The following is a 15,224-nucleotide window of genomic DNA, read 5'->3' as shown; positions in this document are numbered from 1 at the left end:
ATATTCAATATGTTCATGCAATCTATATGTACAGCATACAATATGTTTTATATTCAATATGTTCATGCAATCTATATGTACAGCATACAATATGTGTTATATTCAATATGCGCATGCAATCTGTATTGTACAATTCGTATTGTGTCATATACAACATGTAAAATCTCGACATTTGACATGTATCAGGTGGGGGGTATCTGAAAATAGTGGGAAATAGTGGGGCGTGGTGGGGGTGATGGGAATTAGTGAAACGGGTGGGATGTGGTAGAAAGTGATGGGAAGTAGGGAAGTGGCTGGAGTTTGTAGAACGGATGGGATGTGGTAAGAAATGGTGGGGATATGTTAGCGAGCTTCGGAACGCGAAACATGTTAGAAGAGCCCAGAAGTAGGGTTTGCCGATTACATTAACTTTTTAAACTTTAAATATACTGCTAATTATATATTTTCGCATTGCATTTCTAAAAGCGCATTACATAAAACATGTAATTTTTCTATAGTTTAAATAAGGTTTCATGTAGTGTAGTATTTGTAGTGCAGTTTTTATTGTGATAAACATAAAATGTGATTTTATTCTCTAGCTCTCGCTGTAACAGCAATGTTAATAGAATATTTATTCATGTGAATGCTCTGTGTTTTTTTCGATTATGCATGTTTAGTTTCTATAATATAGGCATTACAGGTTTGAATCAGAACTTTAGCCTTTAAATTATTCTCCATCGTGTGTTACCAGCAAACATTTTATTATAGTTGTAGTTACCTGTTATAATAAATGTTGTTACGTCATTATCAAACCAAATACGCGTCCATCTACGACGACGGAAATCTCTAAACGAGTTGTCACCCTTATGACGTCATCGTCTACGCGAGCTCCCTCGTTTTGAGCGAATATCGCCCAGAAAATATAAATTTATGCCGTTGATAATTGACTCTTCCCTATATCGATATTCTCACTTTTATTTTTATTCCACCTTTTATACTTATCATTTCCACTATAGTTTCTGCTATTTTGATCCAACAGTATTCGTTTAAGTCGGGTGCATGTTGGTTTCCATATCGGGAAACTCTAAGATTCCATTTTTTTAAAGTTCGTGACCCCACATATTAGGTTCTGTGACAGTTACGGTAGTATATGGCTTGGTGCCTTACCGACATGGAGAGAAAATGTCGCGCGTTTTACTATAATATGTACTCAAATAGTTACCACGAAACAATTCAACACATGGCATTACTTGTGAGAAATTATAAAAAGAATAAATAACGTAAAAGCACGAAAAATCTCTTGTACTTACCGGGTGCTTGCCTGATGGCGGACTGCACTGTGTGACATGGTTGCTATAGGAGCACGCAAGACCCCTGTCACCTGACCAGACCAAACAGAGGGAAACATCGTCTGCGATATGTAACCGTCTTCAACTATCATAATACAAGTGTGCGTGTGTATCTTACATATCGCGTGTAGTCTCTATATACGATGTCCTAGCGCGCGTTTCGCGTACATAACTCCAGTTTCCAATAGGAACGGCGCGTTGGCCACGATTAGTCCGTCAGCATTGCATGAGGCAAATGCGCATGCGCGGAAGGTGTGGCGTTCGTATCTCGCAGTCGCTATATATTATCAGCGTGAAGTCGCAAGTCTGCATCCGCCTCGACATTTACGTTACTGCATGTTAGGATATTAGTTACGTCTCCGTAGAGATTTTCACAACGAGACACATAATATAGTTAAGATGGGGTAATTAATTTGCAGATATGATTAATATTATATTTATATCTATAATAATGTTCCACATTGAATTAATTTTTATAATATAATATAAAATGATATATTTATTGCTCTCTCTCTCTCTCTCTCTCTCTCTCTCTCTCTCTCTAGCTCTCGAACTTTCTCGTTCTCTTCCCCTATCTCTCACTCTATCTTTTATTTGACTATTTGACTGAAGGTCCTATGGCGCTAAGTCATTGCATATACTTGCATATGTAATCACAACAATAAACGCCAAGCAATCATGTTGCCATGTCGAATTTGTTCATGACTACGCCGTTGTTGCGGTAGGTGATGTCAATAATATATTTGTGTATCTATTTCAGCAACCTATGTTAGCAAGGTATCGTATGCTGCTCTCGACAGAGATAACGCAATCAGATACTCAGTCGTGTGGGAAGCGCGGCACTCATCAACGAAATCCTGCTGGCTAGATTCAATCACTTGCGATCAGGCTGAACTGGACCAACTAAATTATCAGCAATAACAGGCCGCAAAATGACATCTTTGTCCGTGAACTACGCTCTGCTCATCTAAATGTGATACTTGATCACTCGCGCGGTGCCAAGCGCGAGATGTGTGAATAACGTTTTTAGAGGCGAGTAGGAGATGGTATAATAATAACAAATATTAAATATTAAAATATATCATGAGCGCGAATATAGCAATTTGTAAATGTTCCACTGACAACATTGACCTGAAATCGTTTCGCATTTTCTCCCCCATTCTCTCATTCACACTGACACATACACACACACACACACACACACACACACACACACACACACACACACACACACACACACACACACACACACACACACAGACACACACACTAAACCTTTCTCTAAATGCGCGCGAGCGTTCTCTCTCTCTCTCTCTCCCTCTCTCTTCCCCTCGCACCCTCTCTTTCCATCTCTTTCTTTCTCTTTTGGTCCTTCGGCTCCGAAGCCCCGAGTTCTCCTCTGCTCTTCTCTATTTCTCCCTCTCACACTCTCTCGATGAAGCCCCACAATCTCTCTTGCTAGCCGGCTCGCATCGGTGCCCTGACAGGCGAGGTATATAACTTTGTCGCGGCGCGCAAAGAATTTCGCTGGACTAGCACGACACATTCGCTTACGATCGCCACCAACCGATGCTTCATCATCGTCCATATACGTGTATATATAGCTGCTATAATATACGCGGCTGGGCAGCTGTGTATCATGGAGTGATTAGGTCTGCGTGCGCGAATTAGTCGAATGAGTAGCATCTACATACGAGCGTCGGGTATGTAATATTACGACGCTTAACGCCAGGGACAGCGAATTACGACCGAATCGTACATTGTAACGTTTGATAGCCGAAGAGCGTCGACTGTGCCCGAGAGCGCAGCCAGGAGGTGTGGTTACAACACTTACAACACGTACAGTCTATATGTACATCATACAATATGTTTTATATTCAATATGTTCATGCAATCTATATGTACAGCATACAATATGTTTTATATTCAATATGTTCATGCAATCTATATGTACAGGCTTACAATAGTGTTATATTCAATATGCGCATGCAAATCTGTATTGTACCAATTCGTATTGTGTTCATATTACAACATGGTAAATCTCCATTTGACAGTGTTCAGGTGGGATAACGATAGTATCTAGAAAGAATGTGGCAATAGTGGAAGCGTGCTGGGAGGCATGGACATTAGTGAAACGGTGGGATTCAGGTAGAAATTGATGAAAGTAGGGGCAGTGGCTGGAGTTTGATAGAACGGTATGGATGTGGTAAAAATTGCGTGGGGATATAGTTAGCGAACTTCCGGAAACGCGAAACATGTTGAGAGCCAGGAGTAGGCGGTATTGACGAACAATTAACTTTTTAACACTTTGAAATATACTGACCTATTATATATTTCCGCATGCATTCTAAAAGCGCTAATTACATAAAAAATGTGAATTTTTCTAAGTGTGTAAATAAGTTTTTCCTCAGCCTAGCTGTAGTATTTTGTAGGTGCAGTGTTTATCATGTGATAAACATAACATGATGATATTTATCGTCATAGCTCTCGCTGTCAACGCAATGTTAAGAGAAATATTTATTCATAGTGAATGCTCTGGTGTTTTTTTGAGAATCCTGTGATGCATGTTTAGTTCTATAATAATAGGCATTAGAGATGTTGAAATCAGAACTTTAGCCTTATAATATATTCTCCATTCGTCGTGTACAGGCAACATTTTATTATAGTTGTAGATAACCTGTTATAATAAATGGTGTAGTTACGGTCATTATCAACCAAACTACGCGTCCATATACGAACGAACGGCAAATCTCTAAACGAGTTGGTCAACCTTATGACTCATGGTCTACGGCGAGAAGCCTGCAGTACCTTCGGTTTTGACGCGAATATCGGCCAGAAAATATAAAATTTATGCGGTTATAAGTTGACATGATCCGTATATCGATGATTCTCACTTTTATTGTTATTCACCTTTCCTGAGATTGATAACTTATCAATTGTCCACATGATTAGATTTCTGCTATTTTGGATCCAACCGTATTCGTTTTAAAGTTCCTGGGCATGCAATGTTGGTTTCCATATCGGGAAACCTCTAAATATCCATTTTTACATCAGTTCGTGACCCCAGTATTAGGTTCTGTGACGAAGTTACGTAGATAAGGTATAATTGGCTTTAGCGTGCACTTTAAGAGATCGCGAGAGCAAAATGTCCGGCGCGTTTTACTACTTAATGTGAGTACTCAAATATTCACGAGAAACAAATTCTAACACATGGCATTCATTGGAGAATTATAAAAGAATAAAGACGTAAACAGCACGGAAAATCTCTTACTTACGGGGGTGCTTGCCTGATGCGCGGCACTTGCACTGGTCGTGACATGGCTTGCCGTCTATAGGAGCCACGCAAGACCGCTCGCTCACGCTGACAGGACAAAAGAGGGAATACATGTGCACGATATTAACCGTCTTCAACTATTCATTAATACAAGTGTGGCGTGTGTATTTAACGAGATAATGCACGGAGCCGTGAGTAGGTAGATAGGATGATCTACGGATGTACTAGCGCGGTTCGCCGTACAGGAACTCGTTTGCAAAACGAACGGTCGCTGCTGAGCCACGAGTTAAGTCCGTGCAGAGCATTGCATTGAGGCAAAAATGCTGCATGGGACGTAGGCAATGGGGTGGGTTCGGGACGTTGACGTATCTGCGAGAGTCGCATAGTTAATTATGCGAAGGAGCGTTGGAAGTCGGCAGTCTGCAATCGCGGCGAGAGCTCGACGAATCTTACGGTATATACTGGACGGGTTAGGATATTATGTAGCGTTCTCGTGAGATTTTCACGACGCCAAGACACAAATGCATATAGTTAAGATGAGGCGGGGAATATAATTTGCAGATATGATTAATATTATATTTATATCATAATAATGTTCCCATTGAATTAATTTTTACTAATAATATATAAAATAGCACGAAGAATTGAGAGTGTAATATTTACATTTTCTATAAAATATATTTATTATATACTATTCCCAGTTGAATTTTTTATCATAAGAGTAGGAGCAAGTAGGTAACTTTTACCCTCTACAGTTAATACCTCGTTTGATTCCCAACGATGCCCGGCCTCAACTATAGTAAGTCACGTAGGTACTGAGGAGTCAACCGACCGGTGTAGTCTGCACGCAACTATTTCATCTCTATAAGACGGTCGTTTCCCCCATTTTCGTGAGGTATTATTCGGCAATATATATTAAATTAATTTGCACTGTATTCGCAAGATAGATGTCTTATAGATGTCTATAAAGCATAAAAAGTAATGCTGGCCTTGTCCAGAAATTAGAGAAATTATACTTTCTGTCAATCGAAGTACGTACCCATGGTGACCGTCCCATGGTGTTTGAGGGTGAAACGTGACCCTGCGAATTTCTCTAGCAAAAGTTTCGAGTGAAATCTGTACGTGAAGTAAGATTCATGATCTGTGATCATATATCATGAATAAAATGTATGTTGCGTATGCAACTAAGTATTTGTGATTAATATTTTTGCCATGCTTATTCAGGCCTGCCGTCTATGGACGCCATCTACTGGTGAATAACACCTATGTAGCTGGTCCGTTCGCTATATCTTATGCAGGTAATTAACTGCTCCTCGCACCTAATGCAGACCTGCATAGAGTAAGCAGCGAGAGCCGCCCGGACAAAGAAGAGGGAGGAGCCGGCAGCCTCGCCTCGCGGCGTCACGGCGCTTGCACTTACCATCGCAGCTGCTATATATACGATGTAAGATGTTGCCTTTATAGTAATCTGTCGATTACAGCGCACTCGCGCGCGTCTATTATGCGAGCTGCGATTTACCGCCTCTCTAGAATGGGACTAATAAATAATCAACCTAATCTAACATATTGGCGGATGAAATAAATATTTTAGGAGCTGCGCGAGACGAATTGTGCGTCGCGGCGAGGCTAAGAACATGGTTGAATTCAATGACGTCTATTGTTTTTTTCTCTCGCTCGGTTGTTGTGGCTTTGGCCTTTCATATTTCTGAGCTTTGGTGCTGCGGCTGCTGCTGCTGACGCATGCAAAGCCAGGAACAACGCCAGTAGTAAATAACGGCAGAAAATCCTTAATCAGCTGGGATTTGCGGCGTACACGCCAGGTAAATACTGGTAATACGAGGGAGTCGTCGGTGCTTTGTGGCAAAGTCTCTCGACATCGGGACTGCGCTATGTCATCGATGAACTATAGAGCCTATGAACTGCTTTGTCGCAGCGCAATTGTTGCGAGAGAGAGAGTACTCGCGCTGGGATATGTATGCGAATATATTCGTACAAACGCGCGCGCGCGCACACACACACGCGCGCGCGCATGCACGCATATGTAACCGATTAGATGCATGCACATACGGGTCTCGCAACTCAGTATTTGTAGCGAATTATGTGATGAAATATTGCAGAAAGTCTAGATACATAATTTTGCATCTAAACACGTCACACGTTTCGTTCTGATAATTCAATTCGGCTCATTACAATTTCCTTTAGGCGAAAGCATTAAATAAATTGATAGATATGTGCATATGTGTATATATGATATATATAGTTTTCTAATGCTAATTTAATTGTGTTCTGCACACACAATAGACGAGTTTGCCCGCCCTTGGCACCATGTCGTAAATTCATTGTTATTTGAAAGAGTCCATTTAACAGCGAAAGATGACAGCTGCGTTTCTACTAAAATAACTATACCAATTCTAGTTATACGTATATATATATATAATTTATAATGAGTGATTCTTTTTTTTCTTTACCAGGATATAAGATATATTCATTTGATACCATCCTACTATAAAATTAACACGCATAAATATAGTCAATATCAATACTAAAATACGTAGTATATCATTACCGTCATTATATATATATATATACGGATTGTGCTAGCATTTCACTTGCATCGTATATTAGTATACCAGGGAGTATGTAATAGATGTATAAATATATATCTTTGTCGTAAAATAAATCCCTATTGTCTGGCCAGGGAATTCGGTTCACGTCGACCGAAGTTTCCACGTCGCTGCTTATGAGCAGACGATCTTCTCATCTTCTGATCCCGGTCGCTAATCTGCATTCGGCGTGTTCCTATTCACTTTAGAATAATTACACATATGATATCCGCGTACAAGTCGTAATTAGCCTCTCAATTATTCATGCCGGTGACTCTGTTACCCTCGCTCTGCTCACAATACTAGCAGCCGCGCCACTAAGCTGGACTTATAGGCGTAATCTCGAGCGCGGTGCATTCAGCGGGTGTCGCTCCACACGCGCCGTCACAATGGCCTGTTTATTTCGCGTCCGCAGGTTGCCTCGCGTTACATACGAGATGACGACATAACTCTTCGTGCGTGCCGCCTCCTGACTCCCTGAACAGATCCGTTTCGGAGAGGTCGGGTATCAGAAACGCGAGTGCCAGAGAGACTGTTTGCTAACGCGTGCGCGCGCGTGAAACCTCTCGAAAGTACCATTGTCGCTATTCGAGCCGTAAAAATCCCTCAGCGTATATATGAGAACTACGTATGTTTTTTGTATGACGCGCGTTGCGTCGAAAACAACTCTTGTAATACCCGAGAATGACGAAAAGCGTCAGATGCCGAGCGACTCCCTTTCATTCAGGACTCGTGACGTTAGTAAATGTCTGTTTCAGTCTTACTTTGTTCATCATCAGATCCCCTCGGAATAATACGCGTAGATAATAGTGTACGAACATTTAATTGTTTCGTTTCTTTATGCACGGTGTGGGGCGTGTAATCTTTATACACTGAATTACAGAAATATCGTAATCTCCGGCTGCTCGTTGGCAAATGTAAACCGTTAGTCAGATGGCGACGTCGGATTTAATTCTGCATAAACACTTCTGTTAGTAAACACAGTGAGCGGACGTTTAATTTCACGCCAGGCAATGACAAACACCGCTCATTCAGAGCGAAGTTTATCTTAACCCCACTCCCGTGTAATAACCTGACAGTATTCGCACATGTGGTGCACGATTGTTGCATGGTGTCGCTGCGTCCGTACTGATGACACAAATGTTATTGCTCTAGTGGGATCTACCACAACGGGAGTACCGCGCAGCTAAGCTTGCGAGGACGTCTAGTACTACCAGCAATCAGCTATACGAAGGCCCTAATGACGTGTTTTCCTAATGTCCGCAGCAACAACATTTGCTGATGCTGTGAATGGCGGCGGCCCGTAGAGAGCGAGGGGCACCCGTATCCACACGCTGTTCATTGATTGCCCAGCAGCGGTCAGCCGGCTATTGTCTAACTTTACCTAACGGTACACGCTAATTATTCCTTTGCTGTCGGGTTAATCACATTCACGATTCTCATGCATAATAATGAGACGGGGAAATAACCATAACATCGTAATCAAAAGACTGATAATCCGTTAGTAGGAGTTGTTGTTGAGAGCAGCGCGGATATCCGTCGTATATTTTTTCAACATGATACATAAATACGACGTAAACGTGGCAAACAAATTATTATTAATTTATTATCAGATTCGGATACCAATACTACGACATACAGGCGGGCAGACAGATAGGCAGACCGACCGACCAACAGACAGACAGACAGGCGGGCGGGCAAACAGACAGGCATACAGACACACGTGCACGCGCACGCACGCACGCACGCACGCACGAACATACGCACACACACACGCACGCACGCACGCACGCACACACACACACTCACACACACACACACACACACATAGAGAGAGAGAGAGTGAGAGCGCGCGCGAGCAGAGACAAATAGTCAGAGAGACAGACAGACGGACATACAGACAAGCAGGCAGACAGGCAGATAGACAGACAGGAAGACAGACAGACAGACAGACAGACAGACAGACAGACAGACAGACAGACAGACAGACAGACAGACAGACAGACAGATAGACGGGTGAACGGACGGACGAACGAACGGGCGGACGGGCGAACGGGCGGACGGACGGACGCATGGACGGACGGACGGACCAAACATACATACATACAGACAGACTGACTGATTGACTGGCCGACTGACTGACAAAAGAACATCAATGGACGGTCAGAGAGACGTGCAGACGAGACAGCAATGGACGAGTCAGTAGAAGTCGAGTGACTCAAACAAAATCAAGCGAGAAACGCGACCACCCAACAAAGACCTCATCGGTATACCGCTGCAATAACATATCGACGGATGCACGGGCCTTCATAACCGCCGGTCACACGTCAAGTCAACGCATGTGGAAAATGGAGAATATGCCAGCGAATCTCTCACTTGGTCGCTTCCTGCAGCCGACTGTGCTTATGCTGTTTCTGTCGCGCTTTAGGGCATAATGTTGTACACATCGTCGCGCGCGCTAGCTGCGTGCGTACACCCCCACCCACCCAATCCCCGGTACATATACTACTACCCAGCCCCAAAGCAACGCTCTGATATCCTGCATGGAGTTTTGCCGCACTTTGTTCATTGCACGAATAGCTTAATTACTAGCTTATAAGTTGCAATATTTTGCACCGAAATCAAATCAGCGGCGGGTACTACGTGCAACGCAGGCAGGCACGCAGGCTGATAAGTACGTATAGGCGGCACTCTAGTTTTGATTAGAATCCTTACACACTAAGAGAAGTCAACGGCTTAGCGGGTAGTGCTTGTATATTTGCTTTAGGCGATGTTAAATGCAATCATGGCCAGCAAGCAAAAGCGGCGAACATGTCTCGGTTATTCCGTGGCGCCATGCAATAGAGAATTTCGTGATAGCTTCAGACACGTGGTGCGACGGAGAGGGACATGTGCTGCAAAAACTAGAGACACGTGATGCTACAGCTAGAAGTATGTGATGCGACAGGTAGAATCACGTGATGCTACAGGTAGGAGCACGTGATGCTACAGGTAGAAGCACGTGATGCTACAGATAGAAGTATGTGATGCGACAGGTGGAAACGTGATGCTACAGGTAGAAGCACGTGATGCGACAGGTAGAAGTATATGATGCGACAGGTGGAAACGTGATGCTACAGGTAGAAGTATGTGATGCGACAGGTGGAAACGTGATGCGACAGGTGGAAACGTGATGCTACAGGTAGAGGCACGTGATGCGGCAGGTAGAAGTATGTAATGCGACAGGTAGAAGTATGTAATGCTACAGGTAGAAGCACGTGATGCTACAGGTAGAAGTATGTAATGCGACAGGTAGAAGTATGTAACGCGACAAGTAGAAGTATGTAATGCGACAGGTAGAAGCACGTGATGCGACAGGTAGAAGTATGTAATGCTACAGGTAGAATTACGTGATGCGACAGGTAGAAGTATGTAATGCGACAGGTAGAAGTATGTAATGCGACAGGTAGAAGCACGTGATGCTACCGGTAGAAGCATGTGATGCGACAGGTAGAAGCACGTGATGCTACCGGTAGAAGCATGTGACGCGGCATGTATAAACATATTCGCCGATCGTCAAACGCACGAGTTTCCCAACGCCGATTAATACAGGCGAAATCTGTCTGTTTGTTCTCCGAAAGCTCTCGGTGCAAACTGAAGTACGGCGGTCGTGATAGCTGCAGGGAGTCGATGCGTCGAAGCCAGTCTATAGTTAAAGGAGAGTACGAACGTGCTTACCGATGGAATTGAGCGCGGTATTCTTCCGTCGCTGCGCGTTCGATGGGCCGCTGCTGCCACGGTGCTGCTGCTGCTGCTTTCACGCTCTACGCTCTATCGTTTCCCTGCGGGCGCCGATATTTCCCTCGCGCGGACTGGACACTGATGTCGAGGACTTTATCGATACGCGCGGACACGCGAGAGAGCATTCGTAATGTGACCGCTCCTCGGACGAGGGACGACGGTCGTGAGCAACGCTGTGATGCACGGCAACACGGCAACACGTTCACGCGACAGGCCCGAGATTGCGTAACGGCGCCTATAACCTGATCGCCTTGATTCCTAAAGGTGACTGCCGATTATCGGGTTAAGCGTGCGACTTCTGGTCGGCGCGGCGAATAGGCGGCCGTGTCTATATAGCGGATGGGCAGTATTAGACCGGCGGGTCATTTATACGCGGGATCACTGTACGCCGTCCCGTCGCGTTTAGATGAGTGGCATTGTCTTTACGACTCATCTAAATTGCAGATGGGTCATCAGTTACACCTGCCGGCCGCTAATGGTAGCTCGCAGGGCGCTAGCAGAGTGCACCTCTATACCCGTACGTACCTTACCGGTCCGCCAAGCCTTTGTTGTGTTGGTATTGTCGACCCTCGGCGCGACAGGTCACGACCGCTGAGGAACGCTGGCCACTATGCGATGTCTAGCTGTTGCTGGTCCCTAGATACCAACCGCAATTGTGCGAGCATTTCCTGATGTTGTCAACGTGTACTCTTAACACAATATCTATACTTGGGCCTTTAAGTAGAATAGCACGTTACTGCTATTTACTAGGACGGTTACTGCTGGCGAGTGTGTGGATGTCTTTTCTGATCTGTTTGTTTTTCTCGCGACGCTTATCTTTATTGCTCGGCTCTTTCCCTCACCTGTCGTCATCGTAATTTCGTACTTGTTGCTCTACTATAAACTGTACATTTGAAAATGTCGTGACACACGATACATTTAATTCCAGCGCTGCGTTTATGCCATAGATCTGTATATGCTTGTTTGTATACTTTTCCGAAACATTTCTAAAAATAAATCGATCCTAATATTTAGACTTTAAGTGAAAAGCTCTAACAATAACGTTTCTCATCTCAACGTTTACGCTGCACCAATAATACTGAACACGCGATATCATGAACGTACGCGCGGTTTACTAATGCACTGATGCGTTTATTCTATATGTATTTTAGATTTCCATACAAACAGGCTGCATAAATTATATTGACACTTACACGGCATGAAATGTATTCAACTTCTACATATATATTTATCTGCTCTTTATTTATAACACACACACGCACTCTGACGCATGTACGCACACACATACACTAGTACCACTACACAAAGATGACGTACACATGCGCGCTCTCGCTCACTTGCACGCACGCATGTACGCAAGCAGTTGAATAATGAATTTGGCAGGAATATTGGGGTATATATATATATTAGGAGCAATAAGTCTGCACATGTTGGGCGAATGACGGCAGTAAATACATACCCAGATGCACGTGTACGCATACGCACACACGTATGTTTATCTTAATGTGTGCAAGAAACGTTATATCCCCTAGAGGGCATTTTGATGTACGCTGAATATTAAAGGGCACCTGTTGCGAAAGCTTGGGTCGTGTATAATATCATGATAATATGTATATATATATATAGTATAATATATATCATACTACTATAATATATGTGATTTGTTGTGTGTGTGTGTGTGTGTGTGTGTGTGTGTGTGTGTGTGTGTGTGTGTGTGTGTGTGTGTGTGTGTGTGTGTGTGGGTGTGTTTGTATGTGAGTGGGTGGGGGGGGGAGGTATTCACGTTTTGTGTGTATACATGGGCGGACTGTTTAGTAAATGAAGCTAGACAATTAACTAGTTTTAATATTGGAAGCTTTTAATACTCGCTCTACTTTATAGTGTATCGAAATACCGAGGTAGGTAGCCGTTTATTTACAATATCACTACCGGTTGCAGCTATATTATTCGGCTATAGCTCAGACAATATCATGTCCCTTGGCTTTTTAAACGGTCGATTTAATGAGATCAGAGATATCTGCCAAAGGAAGCTTTATTAATTTTGTTACGGTCGCATATATTGACATAAAATAAATGGGGTGATAAATATCTTTCCTGCCGAACATTTGAAATTGCAGAATTTACATTTGCGAGCATGCCTTAGCGACACATGTTAGTTTCATATCGTTGAAATTAACATTTTCGGGGAAAATCTCACGAACGTGCGGAAATTTTAGCCTATGAGCGATACCGCGCGTATATATTTGGCAATTAATTAAACTATTCGTGCTTCAATAAACAAAATTCCCAGACACCACAGGTAAGACATGTGTTTATATGTATCTAGAATTTTAGAATTGTAACTCAAATCGTTCGCGCCATATGATAGTTAGTACACTTTTCTACCGTCCATAGCCGTGCGTATACATTAGCCTATATGAGCGATACCGCTTCACGCCCGAGGGATAGCATTACCCGACCATCGCGCCACGTACGTACGTCAAAGGTTGGACACTGCGCGCGGAAACCCATGTTTCTGTGCAAACTACTTGTATCGTTCGCTGACCAACTACTAGTATAGTCAGAAGTCTATCAATATTGATAGACTCCTGGTATAGTGTTGGTTTAGCAAACTAGTGTGGGGGGGGGGAATTGTGGTTCGGTGGCGCACGCACCTGTTGGTAGGAAATATGTACACGTGTTTCTGTAAAGGAAGATAAGATTTTTATAAATAACATGTTGGGGGCGTTACAATGTGTATGATTGGCGGAAAATATGGTGTGTGTTTGTAAACCGACATATAATTGGACTAAATTTACAAACCGTACACCATACAAGCGAGCCTAGCACTCGCTCAGCGCGTCTATCATACGGGTGAATTTCACATTCCTCAAGCATTGAAGCCGACTTGAATCTACGATTACGACTCGTAGATATAGGTGTAAAGTAGACAGAAGAGTTATAAACCGTTAAAGTCGCTCATCAATTTTAGGTGGAGGGATCGGACGATAGAGAACTGCAGATGCTCTACGGAAGTTATCAAATAATAAAGGTAATATATTATATTATAATAAACGTGCTTCCGATTGCCTTAATTGATAATATCATTCAACCCCCTTTATATATCTAATTATGAAGTATCACGCACTTTCTTACCCTCATTTCTCGTAACTTATATAAGCGTTGAACGGTTACAACATAGATGTGAAAATGTAATTATGAATGCCACACGGGCAATTAAATCTTACCTTAGTGCCTTCGGGGTAGGCTGCTATATATCTATTAGGTAGATCCTATCCTGCAAAAGCATTATTTATAAAAACAAACTAATTACTAGAATGGCGAAGTTTATTTTTTAAATATAAACCAAAAATAATTAGCACATCAATATATCAATGTATTGGACATATTTTATTGCTACCCTTCCAAGTAAGGATTCACATTGAGAGGTTTATGACACGTGATGTTACAAATCGGAACACGAAGCGCATTACTCTGTATTTATTGTGTCTCAATATGGTATCGAAATAGCCCAAAGGTTAATCAATAGCTAATCAAAGTAATATTTTACATAGCCCTGGTAATAGGCCTGAATCTCGATTATCCGACCTAAATTGGGCCTGTAATGGCGGTTAGTGCAAAAGCAAGTAGGTGAAAATATTGTAGTGTAATTAGTCCCGTGAAACCTGATCTATTAATAATTATCCCACAGTATAAATAAAATGAAACTATTGTCAGTTACTGTTTAAAAGAGTGAAATTATTATAAGTGTAATGAATAAATAAATAAATAAATAGAATTGGTACTGTTGCGACTCTACCTACATGATGGTAACAAATCAAAATGAAATATACGAAATATATCAAAATTTTTGCAAATAGTGCGGTTTTTATTACCTATCTTTCTGTATAAGACATTCGATTAACATGTGATATGGAGTGAGGGGTCTTTTTATTTTTACCTGATATGACTCGCCTGCTGATTAGCAGAATGTAGCCAATCAGACCCAACGAGCCGGACTATATTCGGGACACTCGCTCTATTTGGGAAATTTGGGTCTTTTATATTTACCAAGACTATTAGATCGCATTCTTACGTGTCAGTGATATGGCTTAAGATTTTCTAGTGTATCAGCTTCGAATATCGCGATATCGTGTTATCATTAGAAAGGAAACCCCATACAGGCATTGCGCGGTTGTGCGCGTCTCTTTTTTAAATACATATTTTAACATTGAAACACTTTGTATTACAATATAACAG

At 42.5% G+C, this 15,224-nt stretch overlaps 1 protein-coding gene across 2 annotated transcripts in view; it reads right to left on the bottom strand.

Moving 5' to 3' along the window:
* The window catches only part of LOC106819395 (PR domain zinc finger protein 14-like), a 24,351-nt gene extending 13,131 nt beyond the window's left edge, over positions 1-11,220 (bottom strand). Inside the window, exon 1 of one of the 2 annotated variants that reach the window (XM_014824046.1) lies at positions 10,923-11,220. Coding sequence is in view for 1 of the 2 variants with exons in the window: in XM_014824039.1 (XP_014679525.1) it covers positions 1,290-1,420 (131 nt within the window). In the remaining variant the exon portion in view is untranslated. Of the gene's footprint in view, positions 1-1,289; positions 1,598-10,922 lie in introns of those variants that run through there. The other variant, XM_014824039.1, reaches the window with a different exon arrangement.
* Between the last annotated feature and the right edge of the window lie 4,004 nt (positions 11,221-15,224).

This window comes from Priapulus caudatus, unplaced genomic scaffold (genome assembly GCF_000485595.1).
Source record: "Priapulus caudatus unplaced genomic scaffold, Priapulus_caudatus-5.0.1 Scaffold38, whole genome shotgun sequence".
Taxonomy (NCBI): Eukaryota; Metazoa; Priapulida; class Priapulimorpha; order Priapulimorphida; family Priapulidae; genus Priapulus; species Priapulus caudatus.
This window is presented reverse-complemented; position numbering and strand designations above follow the sequence as displayed.